General features: G+C 39.8%; 1 protein-coding gene and 1 long non-coding RNA gene across 2 annotated transcripts; both read right to left on the bottom strand.

Annotated features, from left to right (window-relative positions):
• Positions 1–238: 238 nt before the first annotated feature.
• On the bottom strand, positions 239–2,235 carry foxl2l (forkhead box L2-like). Its single transcript, XM_029724466.1, has one exon. The coding sequence runs from the start codon at positions 1,710–1,712 to the stop codon at positions 828–830; it is 885 nt and encodes a 294-aa protein (XP_029580326.1). The 5' UTR covers positions 1,713–2,235; the 3' UTR covers positions 239–827.
• Positions 2,236–18,326: 16,091 nt separating this feature from the next.
• On the bottom strand, positions 18,327–23,343 carry LOC115168936 (uncharacterized). Its single transcript, XR_003870777.1, has 6 exons — positions 23,117–23,343; positions 22,750–22,791; positions 21,076–21,461; positions 19,365–19,449; positions 19,047–19,128; positions 18,327–18,911 (listed from the first exon to the last, which is right to left on the bottom strand). It is a non-coding gene; the product is annotated as an uncharacterized LOC115168936 (long non-coding RNA).
• Between the last annotated feature and the right edge of the window lie 621 nt (positions 23,344–23,964).

The raw sequence follows: 23,964 nt of genomic DNA, 5'->3' as shown, positions 1-23,964 counted from the left end.
AATCTCCATGAATTAATATAATATGCCTGCCATTTGACAAGAAGAGGACACATGCACCTCAAATATTACTTTTAAACAGTAGGCTACAATATGTTTTAGCTAATCAAACCATTGGCCTCTTTCCCCATTCTAATAACTTGATCAAATTTATCCCAGCCATGTTTGAAAAACATCGGATCATAGGCCTACATACAGGAGATAAAGATTGTTTGTGCAACCCAAAATAGATGAGGCAATATTGATTGAAAAATAACATTTTATTGAAATAAACGAAGATGCTGGATACCACACATTCCACATTCAATGAACTTATAACGAATCCAAATGCCTCGGCTTGAAAATCCAGAGGAAAACTTCAAGAATCATTTCTTCAACTTTTATACCGGGCATATAAAAGTGTATAGGCCTACACTAGAAAACGGAAAATACATAACATTTACAACAAGCCTAATAGCCTACCTGTAACAAAGAAGCATGACACATCTTCTTTGAAATTGACTCAATTCTTTGGGGAAGAATAGGTCTATCTACATAGGCCTACGTGTCACCCTCTGGACAGCAGAATACACGAATGTCCACAATTAATGTCCAATGTCCCCAACTAACGGACACTGTAAATGCATATTTGAATAGCATGAACATCTTAACACAATTCAGCAGATTGACATATTTATTTAGCCCCAAAAAAAACGTATTTCGTTGATAAGCTATAAAATATCTTAGCACATATCAAAACAACAAGCTGTCTATATTTACACTAACTGGCTATTGTATTGTATGAATGACAGCTGAAAAACAGGCGTTCCAAGTGCTCGAGTCCAACATTTCTACTCAAATGAGTGCGCAAGTGGCATTTCTGGTTGTCTGGCAAAGGGGAACTGGGGGTAGCACGCTTGGGAAGTCGAGCCACCGCTGGGGCTCAAAGGCTGGGTCATACCACCACAGGGGCATCCGTTATGTGGCATCAGGACGGACGCATGTCGGTGGTAAGCACTGTAGGTGGCGTGGAACTGATGGTTGTGGTAGTAGGTTACAGGGGAGCTGGCGTATCCATTTGGGGACACTGAGTGCACTTGTCCGTTGATGGGCTGCGACTGGGGGTAGCTGTATGAGGTGGCCTGAGGTGAGTTTGGCTGGGAGAGGGTCCAGGGTTTACTGACAAAAGGCGCCTGTACATAGACAGGTTTCGGTTGCAGGTAGAAGTGCTCCGGATAGTCCATGCAGGTGGTCCCCGCTATGTAAGGCACGGTGGCAGGTCTGTAGGGTCTCCTCACCCTTCTTCGGCGTCTGTAGTTCCCTTTCTCAAACATGTTGTCAAATGCAGGATCCAAAATCCAGAAATTCCCTTTTCTGTCACCTCCGCCCTCCCTGGGTACTTTGAGAAAGCACTCGTTGAGACTGAGGTTGTGCCGAATGCTGTTCTGCCACCCCTTCTTATTTTTCTCGTAGTAGGGAAATGTTGAGATGATGAACTGATAAATCCCGCTCAGGGTCAACCTCTTTTCTCGGCTCTCCTTGATGGCCATGGCAATGAGGGCGACGTAAGAGTACGGGGGCTTCTCCGTTTGACCCGCTCTGGCCTTGCCAGTCTCGTCCACACCCTCCGCTGCGCTGTCTGTGCTCTCTGCGGAGCCCTTGGCCATGCCCGAGGACGAGTCGGTTAGATCCAATATGTCCAATCGCTGCTCATCGTGAAAGTCCACTTTGTCCATCTTATCATGTAGTTTAAATCTTCCTCAGTTTTAGGCGCTGCAGTGTCCAACCACACGGGAAAAGTTTTGGACAATAGTGTTCACAGGTGAGACGCGCATTCCGCTACTGTTTTTAAAACCCTCCCATAGGGATGGCTGCCCTGGCTGGGACACCCTTTCATATTGCCGCTTTTCCCACACTGTTGCTGGGTTCTTTAGGGTCAACGGTTATTTGTTTAGGTTGAAAAGGAGGTCACAGACATGTTGCCTGTCTGTTTATCGATATTCGTGAAGTTCTACAATACTATTAAGCCCTTTGAAACGCATAGAACAAGGTGAACTATAGATTGTGCGAGTGCGTTCAACTGACGCGTCAAGCGATGTTTGTAAGCAGGGATGAGTGATCTGACTTTTCTCTTACTGCAAGCTTTTATATGAACTATTTGACCTACAATGACACCGCACTTTTACCCCAATATAGAGACACATAGACTACCAATCCGCTACATGATGCAGGCCAGACAGCCTTATTTAAAATATTTCCACCCTAATTTTATAAATTACATTCATCCTTTTATAATGTCATTTATATAGGTCAACGACATAAATACGAATATCCCATTAACATTTCACATCATACATTTCGTTTTTGCTTTTCAGGTTTTGTCACCAATTTAATTCGAAAAATAAGACATTTAAAAATAGAAATACATGTTTTAAGCACAATTAAGACAAACTTTATAGCTATATAATATTATGTCAACACGAAATATGACAAGAATCTTTTCAGTAAATGGATTGAATGACAGATTGGGCCTAATGGCCTGACACTGTAGTGTTGCAACATGGAAATTCCCTTTTATCCACACAGTGCGTTCTACAGTTCACCATGAATAGCACGTTCACATTTTGAAACACACTGACTTATGCCCACACACAGGCATGCATGCATGCATGCACGCACACACCCACACACACCTCTACCTGTATTCTTTTTCTGTATTTATTCATACATAGACATTTCCATTCCATCCAGACCTGTAAGTAGAAGTATTCTCTGGACTATTTCATGGCAGAATATTGTAAAACCATCCGTGACGTGATACCATATCTGCTCCCTTGCTGGGGGAAAAAAAGGAGAGTAGGGGGGGCAGGTATAGGGTCACGGATGGAGGATGGGCCCGAAACCATGCCTGAACCACTTCTGACCTTTTCACATTGGGGTGAACTAATCTGGCAGTGTCTGCCATGGTAAAGGCCTCTGTTTACCACATGGTCATTGACGATGGCCTGGACTTCATTAGACACAACAGTTCACTGCCATCTGTCTCCCTCTCTTTGATGTCCACCTCTTTGTATTTGTATTTATTATGGATCCCCATTAGCTGCAGCTACTCTTCCTGGGGTCCAGCAAAATTAAGGCAGTTATACATTTTAAATAACAGATTTCACAACATATTAAGTGTGTGCCCTCAAACGTCTACTCTACTACCACTTATCTGTAACACAAAATCCATGAGTACGTGTGTGTGTGTGTGTGTGTGTGTGTGTGTGTATAGTGCGTATGTTATCGTGTGTTTGTATGTATGTGTCTATGTTTGTGTTGCTTCACAGTCCCCGCTGTTCCATAAGGTGTATTTTTATCTGTTTTAAATCTAATTGTACTGCTAGTATGAGTTTCTTGATGTGGAATAGAGTTCCATGTAGTCATGGCTCTATGTAGTACTGTGTGCATCTCATAGTCTGTTCTGGACTTGGGGACTGTAAAGAGACCTCTGGTGGCATGTCTTGTGGGGTATGCATGGGTGTCCGAGCTGTGTGCCAGTAGTTCAAGCAGACAGCTCGGTGCATTCAACATGTCAATACCTCTCACAAATACAAGTAGTGACGGGGCCCATGCCCACCTCTCTAACGGGTCCCTTGTCTACGAGCTCTTTGGTTTCTTCCTATCCCTTGTTCACACTCACCCTTTTATATGGTGACCAATTGTAGTTACCACTATGTGAAATCAATTAGGAATAACGAGTAGTCCTTATGTATGGTTATCATGTATCGTGCATGTCATTTGGGTTTAAACAAATGAGAAGAGAATCATATGAAAAGTATTGCGAGCGTTGCATTGTGAAAGGCAATTGCTTAATATGAAAGGTATTTCTATATAGATGAAATACGGATTAGGTTTGGTGAATAAATTACTGTGTGATTGTGTATATCAATTGAAAATGTGCTTAAAGTTTTGAAAAAGCAGCCTTTTTGATGATTTGCTTTGAGTTTTGTACTAAGAGTTTCCACATACTTGTGAAAATAGCACCAAAGCGATAAAAATAACTATAATTTGAATAGGCCTTGATCTAAAATACCATCCCACTTAGATTAGAAATGAAATTCATTGACAGTAATTGTTTGAATTTGAGGTTTGTGAATAAATGCTTCTATAATAGGCTAATGCCCTTGGTGGTGGAGAGACACGGGCGAGAAATGCTGAGTAATACAACATGGCCAGGCGTAGACACCATAGACATTGTAGAGACCGTAATCACTGCTACCCATAGAAATAGAATGACCAGAACAAACATTCCCATTCAAGTCGATGTTCCGTGATGGGTGGACCTTCAGCCATATTGAGTGTACCTACAGTCAAGTTGCTGTGGTGTGAAGGGCTTACTCGTTCTAGTCATTTTATTTTTATGCCACCACCCACATACAGTGAGGCATGACCAGCGGACCTGTGGGAGACAGGTGATAATGATCACCTGCTCTCAGGAGACAGACTGTCTCCCCTGAGTGACTGATAGGGAAACAGACAGATCTCTGAGTGAAATAGCTCACTGTATAAAGGCACCTGTGTGACGCTTGATTTCAGCTCAAACTAGCTGACTCAAGGCATTGTAGCAGGATGACCATTTGGACAGTTGATACAGATGTAATAGCTAGTGGTACATTGATACATTTAACAACAAACCCAAACTGAAGAAAGTTTTACAGTATCTCAAAAATATGTAGGCTACCTCATAATTCTACTGGGTACATCTATTTGCTTAACAGAAGGAAGTGAAATAAGGTACAATTCTGTAAAATCACCCATGCCCTCAGACTGCAATCTCTACATTCTTACATTCTATCAGAGATAATGTTATTAAAGGGAGCTCAGAAAGTCTCCCCATGCTAGATTTACTGACTGATGTCATGAGAGCAAAGCAAGGCGCCAGATAAAATACAATATCTCTACAGAACAACCATGCAGCAGCCTAAGCCATTTGAGACCAAACAAGAATGCAGCACAGGATAGTGCCAAAACCAAAAGAAAGATCAGGCTTAGTGCATGTAACATGATTTGGATGTACAAATACTCCTATTCTCTTATATGTAAACAAAGAGTTATGTAAAGGCTATTTGTTGTGTGTTTACAAGGGCTACCTTTATTAATACTCTATATGGAACTGTCCCTCCAAATTGGTTGTTTTTCCATGATAATTCTGAGGTGATCTATTCATTACATTTCCACTGTAGGCAACATCCTAGATTCCCGGGCCAATTAAGCACCTTTCACAGCCCAGCTTGAAAGGATTATCAGATCAAACGTTCGTATTTGATCCTCTCCAGTTTGTTACATTTGAGGAGAGACAGTTCCAGTTGTAGAGAATGTACATTGTAACAATGTTGCTATAGTTCAGTAGTTGTGAAGGTCTTTGTCTGTGGGAATTGTGGGAATTGCATCACATAGGATTAATAAAAAAATAACACATTTCTTTCTGGAGAAAACAATTCATAGATATCTTTTCTGCTAAAAGTTGAATCCAAAACTAAAACAATAAAAAAATATTTAAAAAATTAACACTGCTGGTACATAGAGTCAGATCTGGGGCCATATGTATCAAGCATCTCAGATTAGGAGAGATGATCTAGGATAAGTTTGACCTTTTAGATCATAATGAACAAGATCACATGGACGAGGGGACCAGATTCTAGATCAGCATTTCTACTCTGATACACTTTATGAATATGGGCTCAGGTGTTCACGGATTCTTAAAATGCATGAAATAGTTGTGAGACGGAGGGTGAACGCCTTTAAAGATGTGGGAATCGGAAGGGGTAATGGATCACAAAGGTGCTTGGTACAGTATTTACCTCTACCACCTGCATTGGCTATCTGTATGCTGAATGGCATTATGTACATTACATTATAACAAACGCACAAACTAGCACAGCACTGCCATTTCTATTTGTAATATGATCCAGTGAGCATAAAAATATTTGCCATTCATTACAAAATATTTATGAATATGGTTTTAATTTGGGGGGGGAGAGATTTCATAACATTTTTACATTCTGACATAAAGAACACATGTTCAACACAATAAAAAACCTGTTTTCCAATCTCAAAAATGACTATAAGTGCCAAATAAAATAGCAGGGTGGACTGTAACAGGGTTGACGATATCATCTTAAATGTGCCATGAATCCCCTTTTGACAAGAGGAATAGAAGCTTTTTCTGTCAACAGGGAGTGGCAATAAAATGCAAGCTTACATTTTTCTAAATTGTTAAAACACTTCTAGTCTACGGGTAACAGGGTTGACATATTTTATGCTCGATCCACACAGTTTTCCATCACAAAACACCAGAAAATGGCCAAAAAGAGTATAACCACTTCACCTGATTTGACTATTAGATGTTCAATGTTTCTTTAGATTTTTTTTTTAAGGAATAGTTTCACCATATTAAAATGAGAGTTCAGTTCACGTAACAGGATTGACCTTAAAATGACGGCCAGACATAAACGAATCACTAATCACATAAAATAAATATTAATCAGACATAAATTACTTTGTCAAAGCAACAAAATAACCATGGTTTTACAATGATGGTGAAAACTTGGACAAAATGCAGAATTTTGGCACTTCAAGTCTTTATTCATATTAAAAATCTGATGTATTGAATTCTGTATGTGGTCTATATTAAAGGGTACTTCATTTAATATAGCAGGCTTCTAAAATGCAATATTGGTTCACAATTTCTATTTAAAATATCAAAGCGACGTAAAGGTACTCTTTGTGGAACGACCCTGTTATTTCCATAGAAATACTTTTAATGTATTATACAGTAGTTCAGGACATATACATTCAATACAAAACTTTATCAACAAAGTGATATCAATAAATGTATGAAAGCGAAAAAAAATAAAAAATATTCCCTGTCCATCATGCATTAACAAAAGCTTAAAACAGTAAAGATTGGCCTGTGTTCCCTCGAAATGCTAGAACATTTCCTCCACACTAATCTGTTGACAGATGATGCCGTTGAATACGCAGAACTGTTTCTATTCTGCCTAAACTGAAAACTATATCCAGAGATCTTCACCAAAATGAACGTATAGCAATCCAAAGGTTGCGAGTTCGAATCTCAACTTTAGCAACTTTTCAACTACCTACACATTTTTTGCTACTTTGCAACTATATACTTAGCATGTTAGCTAACCCTTCCCCTAACCCAAATTTTTTTTTACATTTACATTTTAGTCATTTAGCAGACACTCTTATCCAGAGCAACTTACAGTAGTGAATGCATACATTTCATTTGATGCATTTTTTTTTGTACTGGCCCCCCGTGGGAATTGAACCCACAACGCTGGCGTTGCACACACCATGCTGGCGTTGCAAACACCATGCTCTACCGACTGAGCCACAGGGAAGGCCATAACCATAACCTAACCGTTTTAGCTAACCCTTCACCTAACCTTAACCTTAGCCCTTTAACCTAACTCCTAAAGTTAACCTTAACCCTAAGCGAGTTAGCTAACGTTAGCCACCTAGCTAGAATTCGTAACATATCGTACGTTTTGCAAATTTGTAATATATTGTATGTTATGCAAATTCGTAACATATTGTACATTTTGCAAATTCGGAACATGTAATTTGAATTTTAATTCGTAACATATCACTAAATTGAACGTCTCAGATTTATGTAAAGACGATTATTAACAATGACAAACTTCTGAGATTCTGAAGCAACCATTCCAAGAATACCTTCCAGTTGCAGATTGTGGCAACTAAACTGCACTATTATAACATGCCCATCCCCTTCTCAACAGCTCAGGTGGCTCAACGCCTTATATCTTATTCCCCTCCTTTAGAGGTGGTATGAGTGTGAAGTTGTGGAGAGTGTGTTAAATGGCTGCAAACAGGCAGATCTGCTTAAGCTCAATGAGGGCAATATGATACCATGATATTTGGAAGTGAAATGATTGATGTCCAGCTGCTGCTATTGTTTGAACGCAATGGTTTTAGTCCTCCAGACCATTGAGAATGTCACTGAACAATACACCCGCATGCATGGATTACAGTGCAAGCATGCACTTCAACCAGAACCAAGCTAAGGAGCTTTTTATCAAGCATGTGCAATTGTCAACCATGCACTGCAATCATCACCAACAATTCCGCCATTCAGTATTATTTCAATACCTTAAATACCGTGAGGAATTGTGCATGGTAAACCTATTTCATAATCCATTTTAATTATGATGATTATTGTTATTTTTTTCTGTTCTGAGTTGTGGAAGATCGAGAAACCTATATTTTTGTGCAAAAGAGTGATACATAAACCACTGTGACTCAACCAAGGCACCTGTCAAGCTGGCATAAGGGATGAAAGGAAACGATGGTGTGTTGTGGCTTTTATCTAAATACGAGTGCATGGAGCAAACCACGGCCCTCTCCCAGCCATACAATACAGCAGTCATTTAGGCACCACTCCCAAATCCCCCTAATCTAGAGATTACAGGACTCCACATCCCCTCTGTTACTGTGTGTTGTATTTCTCTTGCATTGAGGTAGAGTACATACCAGTACTTCACCTCAATGCAAGAGAACTACAACACACCGATATCATTATCAGAAGATATATAAAACAATACCCACAGTATTTCTAAACTATGACCTGGAGAGGATTGCAGGATAGAAGTCATCAGTAGTGTCCCCCTACCTACACATTTAAGTGGAGAACTACCAATGCAATGATGACTTCTCTGGGTTAGTTCAAGCATTCAGTAATGAAACAGCATAAAACCAAACAGAGTAAGATCATTTGTTTAAATGGAGGACCTAACGACTTCTCTTTGAGTCTGTTTGCCTTGGCTGAATTCTCATGCGAGGTGCAGCTCTGCCTGTCTCAAGTGATGAGAGACTAGAGTTCCCTGTTCAGTTCACAAAGCCAGTGACCCGTGCCTTTTCCCACAATGCACTGCTTGGCAGGTTCTACATGACAGCACTTGGGCCTGTTCTCTGCCAGTCTGGCCCGCAGCGCTGCAACTCACAGCAGAGCAGCCAGCTGATCCACTCCCAAGACAAGCCTCTTGCTCTATTGTTGACTCTTGCAAAATTGTGGGTGTAATATTAGGTTACTGTGTGCCATTGTAGTAATTTTGCCAACACTTAGACAGTGTTTTTTAAACTTAAATGGATAAAGTATATTCACATGCTAACCATTATCTGAAAATGACACTCAGTATGTTGTGTGTTGTTGCATGCCCAGGTAGTAAGGATGTAAATGAGCTTTATAGCTTACTCTGGCACATTTACATTGATGTGTAAACGGACATGTTGATTAATGTGAACTGTCACCGTCAAATAAATTGCATAAATACATTTTTATTAGTTACTGCCTTCCCTGTAATTTTCATCAATAATCAGTGGCTGATCATTGCCATTGAGTGGAAACAAACTGTCTGGATCACTTCTGTGGTAAGATGTTCAACAACAAGTGTGTACTCAGCAACTGTCAAATTTAGAACTCAGCCCTGCCAAGATAAAGTTAACAAATATTTTTCTGTTACATTTAAAGTTGTTCAAAGACAACTGGTTGTCTTCTCATCTTAATGGATAGTGATGCAGGAGTGGCAAAAATCCCTCATTTGTCATCCACGTATTAGGGTGGCAGGTAGCCTAGCGGTTAGACCAGAAATGAAAAGGTTGCTGGTTTGAATCCCATAGGTCAAAAATCTGCCGATGTGCTAAGAGCATGTGCTAAATGACTTTTTTTTACATGTACAATGTCATGGACTACATAATGTTAATTTGCTCATTGGTCCTCATTTTAATGTTATTTTGCACCGCAAAAGTCTTTCCCTTCTACACAACACTTCGTAAATAGGAGCAGATCAGAGATAACAGGCAGGTTTTATATCACGTCAAGTTTAGTGATAAAGGATGCAAATCAACCGTGTGGCTTTCCCTGGAACCTTACTACCTTTGTCATATTGAGGTCAAATTACATGATTGGGAAACAGAGCCTTCCACCATTTTGTTTCTAGGCAATGACTTCACTAGATGTTACGCTAGATTTGACTTACTGTGTATTATTTCTTGTTGACTGACTGTTGAATCATTGCGAAGGTCATATTCATTTCATTTGAAAAGGTATACAAAAAGAGCCATTTGGAATTGTTTACCAGTTGTTCTGTCACTAGCCACTCTAGTTTGATCCCACATTTCATGAAAGCACTTTACAGAGTGCATTGTTGTTTGTGATGGAACACATGTGAAGGCCACAACTAAACAGCAGAGGCTTGTGAAATTTAAATGGGACATTTTGGATTACACTAGCGAGCCTCAGTTTTTACCTTTGTTATAGTGGCTAACCTAGTCAAAATGTCCAAATAGCCACTCTAGCACAGGTGGGACTGCAAATGTTCATGTACTCTTCATTTGACTCATGGAAATTACAAACTTGAGAAGCCTTTTTAAACCCCAAATACACTACAATTTGCATTTCCTGCTCGACAGGAAAATTCTCTGTGACAAGAGAGTGATGAAATTAATATAATATATAGTAAATTGTAAAATATTGAACATAACTGCTTTCCAGAAGTGGATCTTCAGTTGGGTCTTTTGTCCATTTATTAGCAGCAAAGTTAAAACATACCAATAATTCCATACAGGCTGATGTAATTACCTTATCTTAGTTCCATAGTGAGCATGGTCAGAACTGTATGCTGCCCATAGTGGTAGTTAGAGGACTCAACTTGGATATAATCCATTTTAGCATGGGCACTGCCATTGAGTGCTTCCACCATTTTAAAGAATTCAAAATGGGTGAGGATTCCTATGGGTTTGGAGCAATCAGCCAATGATCAGAGCATTGTCTTCTTTTTCAAATTGGGTGCTAGGGTTTGTAAATGGATTTAAGCTATATCACAGCTATCTAGTGGCCACAATAAATGAATCACACACAACATTTGGATCAGGACTCAAGCAATGCAGGTGGTGGTAAATCACCAATATTAGCTTGACACTTTATTCAAACATAGAAGAAGAAAATGTACTACTTTAAAATGGAGATAGCCTCAATGGTGCTGTCCATGCTACCACAGATGCCACAATAGCACAGATACAAAGATGATACCTCTTTCCATCTCTATGATGATGTCCATACCTGTGCATCCCCACTTCCTGGTCACCTGTGTGCCTGTATCATAGACTTAGTTAGACAACATATCTTTGTGTCTGTGAACACATGAGCAGTGCCATTGAGGACTTCCACCATTTTAAAGTAGTCAACTGGGTTGGACCTCCCAGCCATTGAATTACACTTGTGAGCAAACATTCCAAAACTGCAGGTGGCAGTAGGGATCTCTATCTATCTCTATGGGATGTACACGTGTGACCAGTCACACAGGACCCAACATATAGTGTGCCCTATAGTGTACAAATTCATTGGAATATACAAAGACAGATACACTGTATAGATAATACAATTTAACAACCACACAAGTAGACCAAATTCTTAATGAGTATGACAGCATATAATGTTATACACACTACCAAATATATATTCACAAAATAATGATCTGAACTTCTATACTTAAGGATAGTAACAATGATTAATTTTACAATTAGCAAATGTCAAAATTATTACAACACACACAAACATGCTAAATCACCTAAAACAAATATACAAGGATAGCTTTCCACAAATAAAATATTATTTCCAAGATATAGAGCTCTCGCTTTGTCATAACAAGTAAATGTGAAGAATCATAATTCTAAAATGTTAACCTTAAAGGGATAGTTTTCTGAAATGTTAACACAATCTTGATTTTCTTTCTTACCTCAATAGGGTTATTGAGCCTTTCTTTTAATTTTAATACAAGCTTTATGAAAAGCCATTTAAAGTAAACAATGCAATGAACGCAAGTATGAAAACAAAATAGCTAATGCACTTCAATTCAACTTATATTGCGCCAATATCATTTTACAAAATTTGTGTTTGACTTAGAATTAAAGATTTGTAACGGTTTTTGTTTACTTCACAGAGCTTTCCATAGAGCTTGTATTACAATTCTCACTAAGACTCATCTCCTATTAAGGTAAGAAAACAATTAAGATTGTGTTTACAGTTTGGAAATCTGCCTTTAGCCATTTGCTGCATATAGAGGTCAAATCTCTCCTTTTTTTAATATCGTTAAGACAAATCAGTTAGCTAAAAAACGACATGTTTTGATTGATAAATCAGTTTTGAGAACCCCATTAGAAAAATATAAACCTGTTGAGTTGGTCTGGTCTCTCTCTGGTCTGAAGACTGATGTCTACATGTGTCTGCCTGCTGTCATCTTGTTAGTGGTGGCCTCTTTCTTCTTCTTTGAGGTTTATTGGCAGACTACACTCATAAAGTGTGTTGCCGCCACCTACTGTACGGTGTAGTAAAAAATACCCCCAAAACTAAATATGTTTTGGCTGAACAAATTCATACTAATTACCAAAAACACTAACCAGATCCACTCCATTATCCTGAATTTCAAACAAAAACAAAAAGTGTACTATTCAGATCCCTACGCAGGCTCAGGAACCAGGAAAGGGGGAACCTCTTCATTCACTATTCCCTGTAACATTTCGGCTTCACAGTGATGTCTAGCTTTTTAGATATTTTTTTTAAATTAGTTTGACTAACGCAATTTATCACTTGCACTATAAATGCAACAAAGTCCACCTTCTTCGCTATTAGTGTGTCGGGATCCTTCTTCTGCATGGCATTCACTTCAGACTGTGGGACATCCACAACCATCTCCTCTCTACTCACTCCTTCAGCTATTTTACCTGGCTCCACATAGAAGACCTCCTGTGTTGCCCTGATCCTAGCTACTGCGACCTCCTTCATCCGTACAGGGCACTCCGGGAACGTGATTCCCATCACAATTATAACAACATGCTTCATCTGACTCTCAACTACTACACATTTATTCCTTCATCAAACACTTGCCACATGTCCAAACTTTTTACAATTGTAACACTTCAGCGGTTTCTGTACATACAATCTCACCTCATATCTCACATACCCAAGTTTTGCATAAGTTGGGAGAACCACTTCATCAAACGACAGTAAAACCAACAGGCTTTGCTCCTTCTTTTTCCGTCTTTTCATTCGATTCAAGTGACGTGCATCTACCACTCCTGGAATGTTATCCCTAAACCACACAGCCTCTATGTCCAACAAGACACCGGAGAGGGCACCTTTAACCAGTGCCCTACTTTGAAAATCATAGCTTTCCACATCATACAATGACATCTTGTTGAGCCACAGAGCTTTCTCCTTTCGCGCTTTTGACACACACAAAATCAGCATCATACCGCTCCTGGTCACTCTGACCGATTCCACTTTACCCAATTTGTCCTCCACGATCTTCGAGACAGCAAACGGGTCACCCAAAAAAACATCCTTGCTCGTGAATTGCACTCCAACCATAAACTGCTGTTCATTTCCAACTTTAGCCCTTTTTACTCCACTCTTCTTCACCATCGTCCACTCATTCTCACCAACTGTACTCGCGCCAAGAAAATCACACAACACTTACGCCATTGCTCCTCCAGTCACCCCCCAGACTCCCTGGCTCTTTGCTGTAAAAGATGCAAGAGTTTGTGTTCTCGAAGTAGCACCGTATTGTTCGCATTCCAGCACAGCTGTTGCTTCACCAACTTTTTCTCAATTTCCTCCATTTTGTCCACACTACTCGCCGCCATTTCCGACTCACCTTCCCTCTTCCAGCTGCCTTCCTCTAACTCCAGCTCAACAAACTGCTACCTTCGTCCAGTGGTTGCCTCTCCTATATGGGGCGGCAGGTGGCCTAGTGGTTAGAGTGTCGGACCAGTTAGCGAAAGGTTTCTAGATTGAATCCCTGAGCTGACAAGGTCAAAATCTGTTATTCTGCCCCTAAACAAGGCAGTTAACCCACTGTTCCTAGGCAGTCATTGTAAATAAGAATGTGTTCTTACATGACTTGCCAGGTTAAATAAAATGTCCAGAGCTCTCTAGAGAGCTGAAATACAAAGCTTCTTTCCATTTCCACAGGGGAAAGAAAATGGCTGCCGCTTCTGTGCGGTGTAAGGTGAAGTTGCGTCTAGACACTAATCTTGTGTCAGTTCTTCATTTCCCCCACTCATGGTTTAGGTTAGGATTGGGGGCGGAGAAACTGATCCTAGGTCTGTACCTATGGGAAACTTCACCTCTAAGTCACATGTCAAACTCATTCCACAGAGGGCCAAGTGTCTGCGGGTTGTTGCTCCACCCTTGTACTTGATTGATTAATTAAGGTAATTATTAGTAAGGAACTCCCCTCACTAGATGTCAAGGTCTTAATTGAAAGGAAAAACCTAAAGCCCACAGACACTCGGCCCTCCGTGGAATGTTATTTATTTGATTTTATTTAATCTTTATTTAACTAGGCAAGTCAGTTAAGAACAAATTCTTATTTACAATGACGGCCTACCCCAGCCAGACCCTAACCCAGACAACGCTGGGCCAATTGTGAGCCACCCGATGGGACTCCCAATCACGGCCGGTTGTACTACAGCCTGGAATCGAACCAGGGTCTGTAGTGACGCCTCTTTCACTGAAATGCAGTGCCTTCGGAGCACCATTCCCTCAGCCAGTTTCATGAGGTAGTCACCTGGAATGCATTTCAATTGACAGGTGTTCCTTGTTAAAAGTTATTTTGTGGAATTTCTTTCCTTAATGTGTTTGAGCCAATCAGTTGTGTTGTGACAAGGTGGGGTGGTATACAGAAAATAGCCCTATTTGGTAAAAGACCTAGTCCAAATTATGGCAAGAACAGCTCAAATAAGCAAAGATAAATGACAGTCCATCATTACTTTAAGACATGAAGGTCAGTCAATACGGAACATTTCAAGAACTTTGAAAGTTTCTTCAAGTGCAGTCGCAAAAACGACTAAGCACTATGATGAAACTGGCTCTCATGAGGACCACCACAGGAAAGGAAGACCCGGAGTTACCTCTGCTGCAGAGGATAAGTTCATTAGAGTTAACTGCACCCCAAATAAATGCTTTACAGAGTTCACGTAACAGACACATCTCAACATAAAATGTTCAGAGGAGACTGTGAGAATCAGGCCTTCATGGTCGAATTGCTGCAAAGAAACCACTACTAATGGACACCAATAATAAGAAGAGACTTGCTTGGGCCAAGAAACACGAACAATGGACATTAGACCGGTGGAAATCTGTCCTTTGGTCTGATGAGTCCAAATTTGAGATTTTTGGTTCCATCCGCTTTGGCTTTCTGAGACGGAGAGTAGGTGAACGGATGATCTCCGCATGTGTGGTTCTCTCGTGAAGCATGGAGGAGGGGGTGTGATGGTGTGGGGATGCATTGCTGGTGACACTCAGTGATTTATTTAGAATTCAAGACACACTTAACCAGCATGGCTACCACAGAATTCTGCAGCGATACGCCATCCCATCTGGTTTGCGTTTAGTGGGACTATCATTTGTTTTTCAACAGGACAATGACCCAATACACCTCCAGGCTGTGTAAGGGCTATTTGACCAAGAAGGAGAGTGATGGCGTTCTCCATCAGATGAACTGGCATCCACAATCACCCGACTTCAACCCAATTGATATGGTTTGGGATGAGTTGGACCGCAGAGTGAAGGCAAAGCAGCCAACAAGTGCTCAGCATATGTGGGAACTCCTTCAAGACTTTGGGGGAAAGCAGTCTTCATGAAGCTGGTTGAGAGAATACCAAGAGTGTGCAAAGCTTTCATTAAGGCAAAGGGTGGCTACTTTGAATAATCTAAAATCTATTTTTGGTTACTACATGATTCTATATGTGTTGATGTCTTCACTATTATTCTAAATGTAGAAAATAGTAAAAATAAAGAAAACCCTTGAATGAGTAGGTGTGTCCAAACGTTTGACTGGTACTGTATAGAGGTGTGTGCCTTTTCAAATCATGTCCAATCAATTGAATCTACCACAGGTGGACTCCAATCAAGTTGCAGAAACATCTCAAGGATGATACATGGAAACAAGATGGACCTGAGCTCAATTTCGAGTCTCATAGCAGGGTCTGAATACTTATGTAAATGTCATATTTGTTTTTTAAATGTAATAAATGTACAACAAAAATTCTAAAAACCTGTTTAGACTTTGTCATTACGGGGTATTGTGTGTAGATTGCTGAGAAGCTTTATTTAATCAATATTTAATCAGGTTAGCAAAATGTTTTTAAATTGGGTTCCTACTACTCAAATATATACTCACAACTAAACTCAGCAAAAAAAGAAATGTCCCTTTTTCAGGACCCTGTCTTTCAAAGATAATTCTTAAAAATCCAAATAACTTCACAGATCTTCATTGTAAAGGGTTTAACACTGTTTCCCATGCTTGTTCAATGAACCATAAACAATTAAAGACTGTGGAACAGTCGTTAAGACACTAACAGCTTACAGACGGTAGGCAATTAAGATCACAGTTATGAAAACTTAGGACACTAAAGACGCCTTTCTAATGACTCTGAAAAACACCAAAAGAAAGATGCCCAGGGTTCTTGCTCATTTGCGTGAACGTGCCTTAGGCATGCTGCAAGGAGGCATGAAGACTGCAGATGTGGCCAAGGCAATAAATTGCAATGTCCGTATTGTGAGAAGCCTAAGACAGCGCAACAGGGAGACAGGACGGACAGCTGATCGTCCTTGCAGTGGCAGACCACATGTAACAACACCTGCACAGGATCGGTACATCCGAACATCACACCTGTGGGAAAGGTACAGAATAGCAACAACAACTGCCCGAGTTACACCAGGAACGCACAATCCCCCCATCAGTGCTCAGACTGTCCGCAATAGGCTGAGAGAGGCTGGACTGAAGGCTTGTAGGCCTGTTGTAAGGCCGGTCCTCACCAGACATCACTGGCAACAACGGCGCCTATGGGTACAAACCCACCGTCGCTGTACAGACAGGACTGGCAAAAAGTGCTCGTCATTGACGAGTCGTGGTTTTGTCTCACAAGGGGTGATGGTCGGATTCACGTTTATCGTGAAAGGAATTAGCGTTACACCGTGGCCTGTACTCTGGAGCGGGATCAATTTGGAGGCGCAGGGTCCGTCATGGTCTAGGGCGGTGTGTCACAGCATCATCAGACTGAGCTTGTTGTCATTGCAGGCAATCTCAATGCTGTGCGTTACAGGAAAGACATCCTCCTCCCTCATGTGGTACACTTCCTGCAGGCTCATCCTGACATGACCCTCCAGCATGACAATGCCACCAGCCATACTGCTCGTTCTGTGCGTGATTTCCTGCAAGACAAGAATGTCAGTGTTCTGCCATGGCCAGTGAAGAGCCCGGATCTCAATCCCATTGAGCACGTCTGGGACCTGTTGGATCGAAGGGTGAGGGCTAGGGCCATTCCCCCCAGAAATGTCTGGGAACTTGCAGGTGCCTTGGTGGAAGAACCGGGTAACATCTCACAGCAAGAACTGGCAAATCTGGTGCAGTCCATGAGGAGATGCACTGCAGTACTTAATGCAGCTGGTGGCCACACCAAATACTGACTTTTACTTTTGATTTTAACCCCCCTTTGTTCATGGACACATTATTAAATGTATGTTAGTCACATGTCTGCGGAACTTGTTCAGTTTATGTCTCAGTTGTTGAATCTTATGTTCATACAAATATTTACACATGTTAAGTTTGCTGAAAATAAACACAGTTGACAGTGACAGGACATTTCGTTTTTTGCTGAGTTTATACTTAAAAAGCTGATGTAAATAGTTAGTTACCTCAATATACTTGGGATAATTTACTAATAATTATTATTTCTATACAAGGGAAAATACAAAGAGAAACAACAGTGTTCAACTTCAAACTTCAACAACTTTATTTTGAATAAAGGTTTTCTTAAAACTTCAATCTCAAATTGACCCTTAAACCCCACTCCTTAAGCATTTATGGAGAGCTCATTTTTTTGCAATCTGTAAGCATTCTGGGTATAACTCCACCTTGCCTCCTTAGGTAAAGTTTCATCCAGACAGCTTGCACCTGACTACAAATTATTTCACAACTGCATAAAGTTTAGGTGATAGTTTGGGATTAGCACTTTGACCTCACATATTGTACAGTTTGGCAAGAATTATATGGTGGTCTGTGTGCCCCTTAACAACAAAGCGATATTTTAACAGAAATGTAAATTAACGATTTATCTTAATAGACTTTACACAAAGCACAATATGAACTCAAATACAACCTCAAACTGTTTTAATCAAAACATGGGTTTTCAAAACCTACATTGCACATATTGTTACAAAAATATGCCAATATTATTTTGACAGGTATAAATAAGCATTCTGGGTATAACTCCAGCTTGCCTCCGTGGGTAAAGTTACATCCAGATAGCTTGCACCTGACTACAAATAATCTCAGAAATCCACTAGTGCATATGGAGTAAGTTTTAAAACAAAGTTGTTTTTTTAACCAGGAATTAATAATGTCTCTCACCTGAAAAAGCACATAATGTAAACTGTTGCTCCAATACCACCTAGCAACTAGCTTTTCAGCTTACTGAGTAAGGTTTAGACCACAGTTTGTGAGTGGCCATTTGAGAGTTCTCATAGATATCTTTAGATATCTCTGAAAACAAGTAACTTCATCTTTAGAGCTTGGACCCATGGGGAGGTCCTGAGATCATCAAGTTCGAAGAATACGTTTTGGAACACCTCAAAAGGTATATTTCACATCTTTGGGGTACTTTAGATTTAAGCCATAGATGAGGCCCAAAAGCAAGGTACATGACTGTGTAACACTGCAAATACCAGCCAGGACTTCTGCTCCTTTGATGCAGATCCCATGCTCTGTATTCTGGTGCAGATCCTTCACAGTGAACACCTTCATCACATGCTGAACGAGGTCCTCTCAGATCATGGTGTCGTCAGCATCCTGAGTGAAAAAATTAAGAAATAACAGACCAGGCTATTACATTAATTGTGCAACTTGAGGAGGAGAAGGAAACAAAGGAAGATACCTCATTTAGAGATAAATATGGATACAAAAATAAAAACCTTTTAGCTTTACCTCAACCCTCTCGCCGAGGTAAATGACCAGGCCACGGATCACAATGTCTCTTTTTTCCTGGATGGTGTGGTGGTTCATTTTACTATCAAATGAGGAGAGACAAACTTATCACACAAGTCAGAGTTATACTTAAACTAAATCTTTAATAGTGAGAGCTTTGCAATGGCTGGTTGACAAATCACCGTCTCTGATGATCCGTTGAAAGCGGCAAGACAAGTACATAGGTCTTGTATAGCCAAGATACACCCCTTTCAACCTACATGACGAACAACAGATATATAGAATGAGTCACAAGGTTAAGATTTGTATGAAAGATACCTATAATTCATAACTGTTGACACAGCAGATACTGTCAGCTTTCATTGTGTCTGGCCCTCCGACTCCAAACTGGAACCATCTCTCCCTGGTACGGTATAGAACAGAAACATTAACTCATGCTCTGGAATGCTCTTTAGGTTTAATCACCCAAAAGACATCGTAAATCTCCTGTCAGTGTTATTTCCCAGAGCCCCATCCTCAGTAGAACACACACACAATAGCTATAAGAATACTCTATTCTGTTGAATAAAACAACCATTTGATGCAATAAAAGTATTATAACATAATCTTGCAATTTTCCTCTCATATTCCCCCATTTTGAGAGTCCTCTCAACTTAAAAGAAAATTACAAGATTTAAGAACATTCATTCACATGTAAAAAATTCATATATTCCACATAAACCAAGAAGCATAAAAACAATAACTCATTGCATGGGGTTCCTGCACGTGACCGGCTGCCATAGCACTGGCTCAGCCTCCTTCCAAGAAACTTAGCACTGTCTCCCATTTCAACCTCCAACACATTTTCTAAGCACTCTAGCAATTTGTCTGGGAAGGTTATGATACACAGTCACCTGCACGAACCCATGAAGAAAAACAAAAAATGCATACAGTTTATGATATTCAAAGCTATATCGTCATAGACAGTGAAAATCACATATTAAATGCATAATGCAGTGCATGCAACAATGGAGTTTAATAAAATAAGCTTTAGTTATCCATCACACTCCAATGGATCAGCATGGTATGGTGGAAATGACTATTTCCATCCCAGAAACTAAAATTAGCATATCTTGTTAGACAAATCCAGGTAGTGACTCCTAGTTAAAGCAACATTTTATTCCATTGATGCCTAATGAACATGACCCAAGACAAGCATCATGATTCCACTATTTATAAGGCAATGCCTATAGATTAAATAGATTAGGATCAGTTTCACTCTAGATCAGAGTTCACCCTCTCCATTCACCCATGGCATGCTGAGAATAGTGTCAACATCTTTAGTTCATAACAATCAATCCCTAATACATTAATGGCTTCACTCATATAGTTAACATACTAAACTCAAATCAATCCTTCAGTTTTAAAAATCATTCAGTTTCCAAATCATAATTAAAAACCCAATTAATTATAAAAAACAAAATTTAGAATGACATTGCTCAGTGATTCAAATTGGTCACCATCATTCAAAGTAAAAAAATATATATATTTAACACACATCAACATTGGCAGAATGAACATTTATATTAACATCCTGTATAATTATCCCATAATTCTACTATTAACTTTTTTGTAATGATTATAATACAGATCAGTATCTCAATGCATTCTGAATCTAAATTACTATACTTTTATGTAGTGTAGACCTCTACAATCAACCTGATACCCCAAAAGTCTAAATCAACTATGGGCACAGTTGACAAACCCCTCCTCCAGGCACTGATTCTTCTGGCGTCCTTTTCGTCTTCTTCAGATAGCTTTACAGTTCAAAGTGGATGGCCATGATAATGTCCCAATTTTAATATCTCACCTGAGCCGTCATCACCTTTACCACCCATTATGTCTTGTCCATTCGTCAACCACTATACCAGCAACATAAGAGAAGTTTAGAACAGATATCTCCCCATGCTCACTCCACGTGGACTCCTCTCACACTCCTGAGAAAATACATGAGAGAATAGCAGTTGATAGCTTAGATCGGATGATGTACACCGGTTGCTGGCGCGGACTCATTTCTCTCGGTAGAAGTGGTGTGGACAGTGCTGTATTGAACGCCTTTGTCACTCTTCTTCAGCCAGTTAGAGGGGGGTTTGAGGTACACACACTGTTCGGCCCAATTATCTCTTCCATGCATTAAGATACCGTCTGATGTCACTTTTCATGATAACCTGGAGAGGACAGATCAGAACAACAGTTTAGTTCAGTTCATTAACTATATGATAAATTATTACTTTGACCAATTATTCTTAATACAAATGTCTAAAACATATGTCAAAGAGAATAACACATTCTATTGAAACTATTCTTTCAAATTGGCTTATACTCCCCATCACACTGTCAACTTCATCGCAGAGCCACAGGATCAGGAAGTTAGACCTATAACCCATCGGGAACAGAACAGAACAAACAACACAACAATACAGTCATTCACATATCACTCCTACACATCCCTCAAGGTGTGTAAACTTCAATCCCAAACCTCAAAGGACTGTACCCTCCCCCATTTTTAACACATAACTCTCCATGAGAGTAATGTGTAAAAAAAAGAAAACACTACTAGTGGTCAAAAAATAAAACAAAATTTCAAAGAACAAAATCAAATTACAATTACCTACACTGAAGAACTCCACAAAGAAAAAGAAAATGTACTTATGGTCATAGGAAAAGAGACTCAAGGCAGCCTACCCTTAGTCAAAGGCAACGCCCCTCTCCTCCACATTTATCCAAATAACAAATATGGCTAAGAACTATAAACTTAATCATAATTATCAATATTACAAATTACCTTGAAATCAGTATTACAAATGACCTTAAATTCTTTACCCAAATGGCTTTCCAATGAGGGTGATCAAGCCACAATGGAAAGTCATGACAGAGGTCAGAGGTCATACAAACCCTTCAAAGAAGTGTTTCTTACTATATTAGACAAATTAATGAAAAACAGTCAAACTTTCATACATGTTGTATCCCAGGGTTCCAGTACATTCTTTAACCAAAATAATTCACACGTTTAATTAAAATTCAGAAAAAAAATTCCATGTGTTTGCGTGCCCCTTTAAGAGACCTTGGCACTAAGACAAATGGAAAACTCACCAAACCCAAAGGAAATAGAACACACAAATCAAACATAATATTTTAAACACCAACAAATAGTCATAACAAATGTGTTGTGTGTGGATATTTGCAAATGTTAAGGTAAAACAAACAAAACATTTCCAGGCCTTATTTAATTTGGTAGGTATTGTTCCTACCTGTCTCTTCCAGGGTAGCTTGCCTAGCAGGCAAACATTACCTTGCAGGGGCACGTGTTCAGTTCTACTGTAATGTTTGCTGACGATGCATTTTTTGGTAAGCTAGGTAGCTAATATGTTACATCGCTATTTCGGTTAATATAAAACGGACACAAAAATGACAAAAGTTATAAACAGCGCTGAGGCGAGTAAATGCACTGCTAACTTACTAGCTAGTAGCATGCCCACCACTAGCTAACTACAGACGTCACGGCCGTTAACTAGCGAGCTTATCAACTTGCAAATATATAACGTACTCTGGCAATATAGCTAGCTAAAGGCTTCGTACTTGAAGAATATTATTTAACAAATATTTTAGACATTTCGTTGAAAATATGTCCAAACTACATTCCAAGTTATAATTTGGTCCTTACCTGCCGCATGGCCATTCCAGAGGAGGGAGATCAAGACGACGTCTGTTGAAATGTTCCAAGCACAATTGACATTCATAACTAGATCTAGTCAGTCCAACATAATAATGATAATTTGAATATCATATTTTTAAGTTGTTGGTTGTTACTTAGAAATATTCGTTCAAATATAGCATACTACCTTGGATTTTTATTTGCAAATGCCAGTCTTTTTCAACATATAAATTAAGTACTCTATTCAAAAATGTAAGTAAAACCAGAAACCTATTATTTTAAGTAAAAGGCCTCCTGTCTATGTGATAATATGAAGCACATATTCAGATTACAATCTTGATCTGTGATGTGAAGGTCAAGGGAAAAAATGTCCTACCTTAGTTTTCAAAATCTCCCACAATGACTCTCCCCATGTCAAATCCATTTAACTCCTGCGAGTCAACTTCCTGCGCAAAGCCTGTTCTGAAGACTGGCTGTAGTGTCCATTTTCTTTCTTAATTTTGAGTGTTAACTTGGATGCCCGCCTCGTCTACAAGGCTTGCTGCCACCAAATGCACCTTGGTTCAGGCATATTCAAAAACCTTTTTCTGAGGGCTCTTTGTTGTTGTTTTTTTTTACGCCTGATGCATAGGATGTCAATTTACTGTACATTCCACCCACAACTTTTGCTAGTTTTATACCTCCAGTAATTTCTAGACCCAAGCTACCTACATTTGTGCATGTTGTACAGCCCAACTTTGAATTCTGCATGACAAGCCAGGGGTTATACGTTTGCTTGTTCTTGAAGAGCAAATTGCATCTTCTCCGAGTACTTTGTTGGTGGATGCACTGCCCCTCCACTCCTAGCTAGTGGAGGTGCCGGTTGTGATGCTGAACTGGCAGGATTAGCATCGCCATCAGTTTGCCCCTCACTCCTCTCCTCCGGCTCTGGCAGTTCTCTGGCTCGTTTTGGGTTTGATTCACCATCTTTCTCTGGATTTTTGGTCTTGAAAAATTACCATTTCTATTGTTTTTTCTTACAGTTTTTTTTATTTTGCTTTCCCACGATTCAAAATCAGTAGGGAGACGACTAGATTAGGCTACGTGACGTGATTACGTAGGGACCTCTTCACTAGCTGACCACCTCTACCAAGACCTGTGTCAAGATCAGTTACTTACCCCACTGGCCCTCTCCATAACCTATATGTACAAATAAGAGAGCAGGTCAGGAATCAGTGTGGTAGG

Source organism: Salmo trutta, chromosome 30, assembly GCF_901001165.1.
Source record: "Salmo trutta chromosome 30, fSalTru1.1, whole genome shotgun sequence".
Classification (NCBI taxonomy): Eukaryota; Metazoa; Chordata; class Actinopteri; order Salmoniformes; family Salmonidae; genus Salmo; species Salmo trutta.
The sequence above is the reverse complement of the archived record's forward strand: the minus strand, read 5'-3'. Positions and strand labels throughout refer to the sequence as shown.

Excerpts from the sequence above, each read along its gene's own strand:
- foxl2l (XM_029724466.1), bottom strand. The coding sequence starts at position 1,712 with ATGGACAAAGTGGACTTTCACGATGAGCAGCGATTGGACATATTGGAT.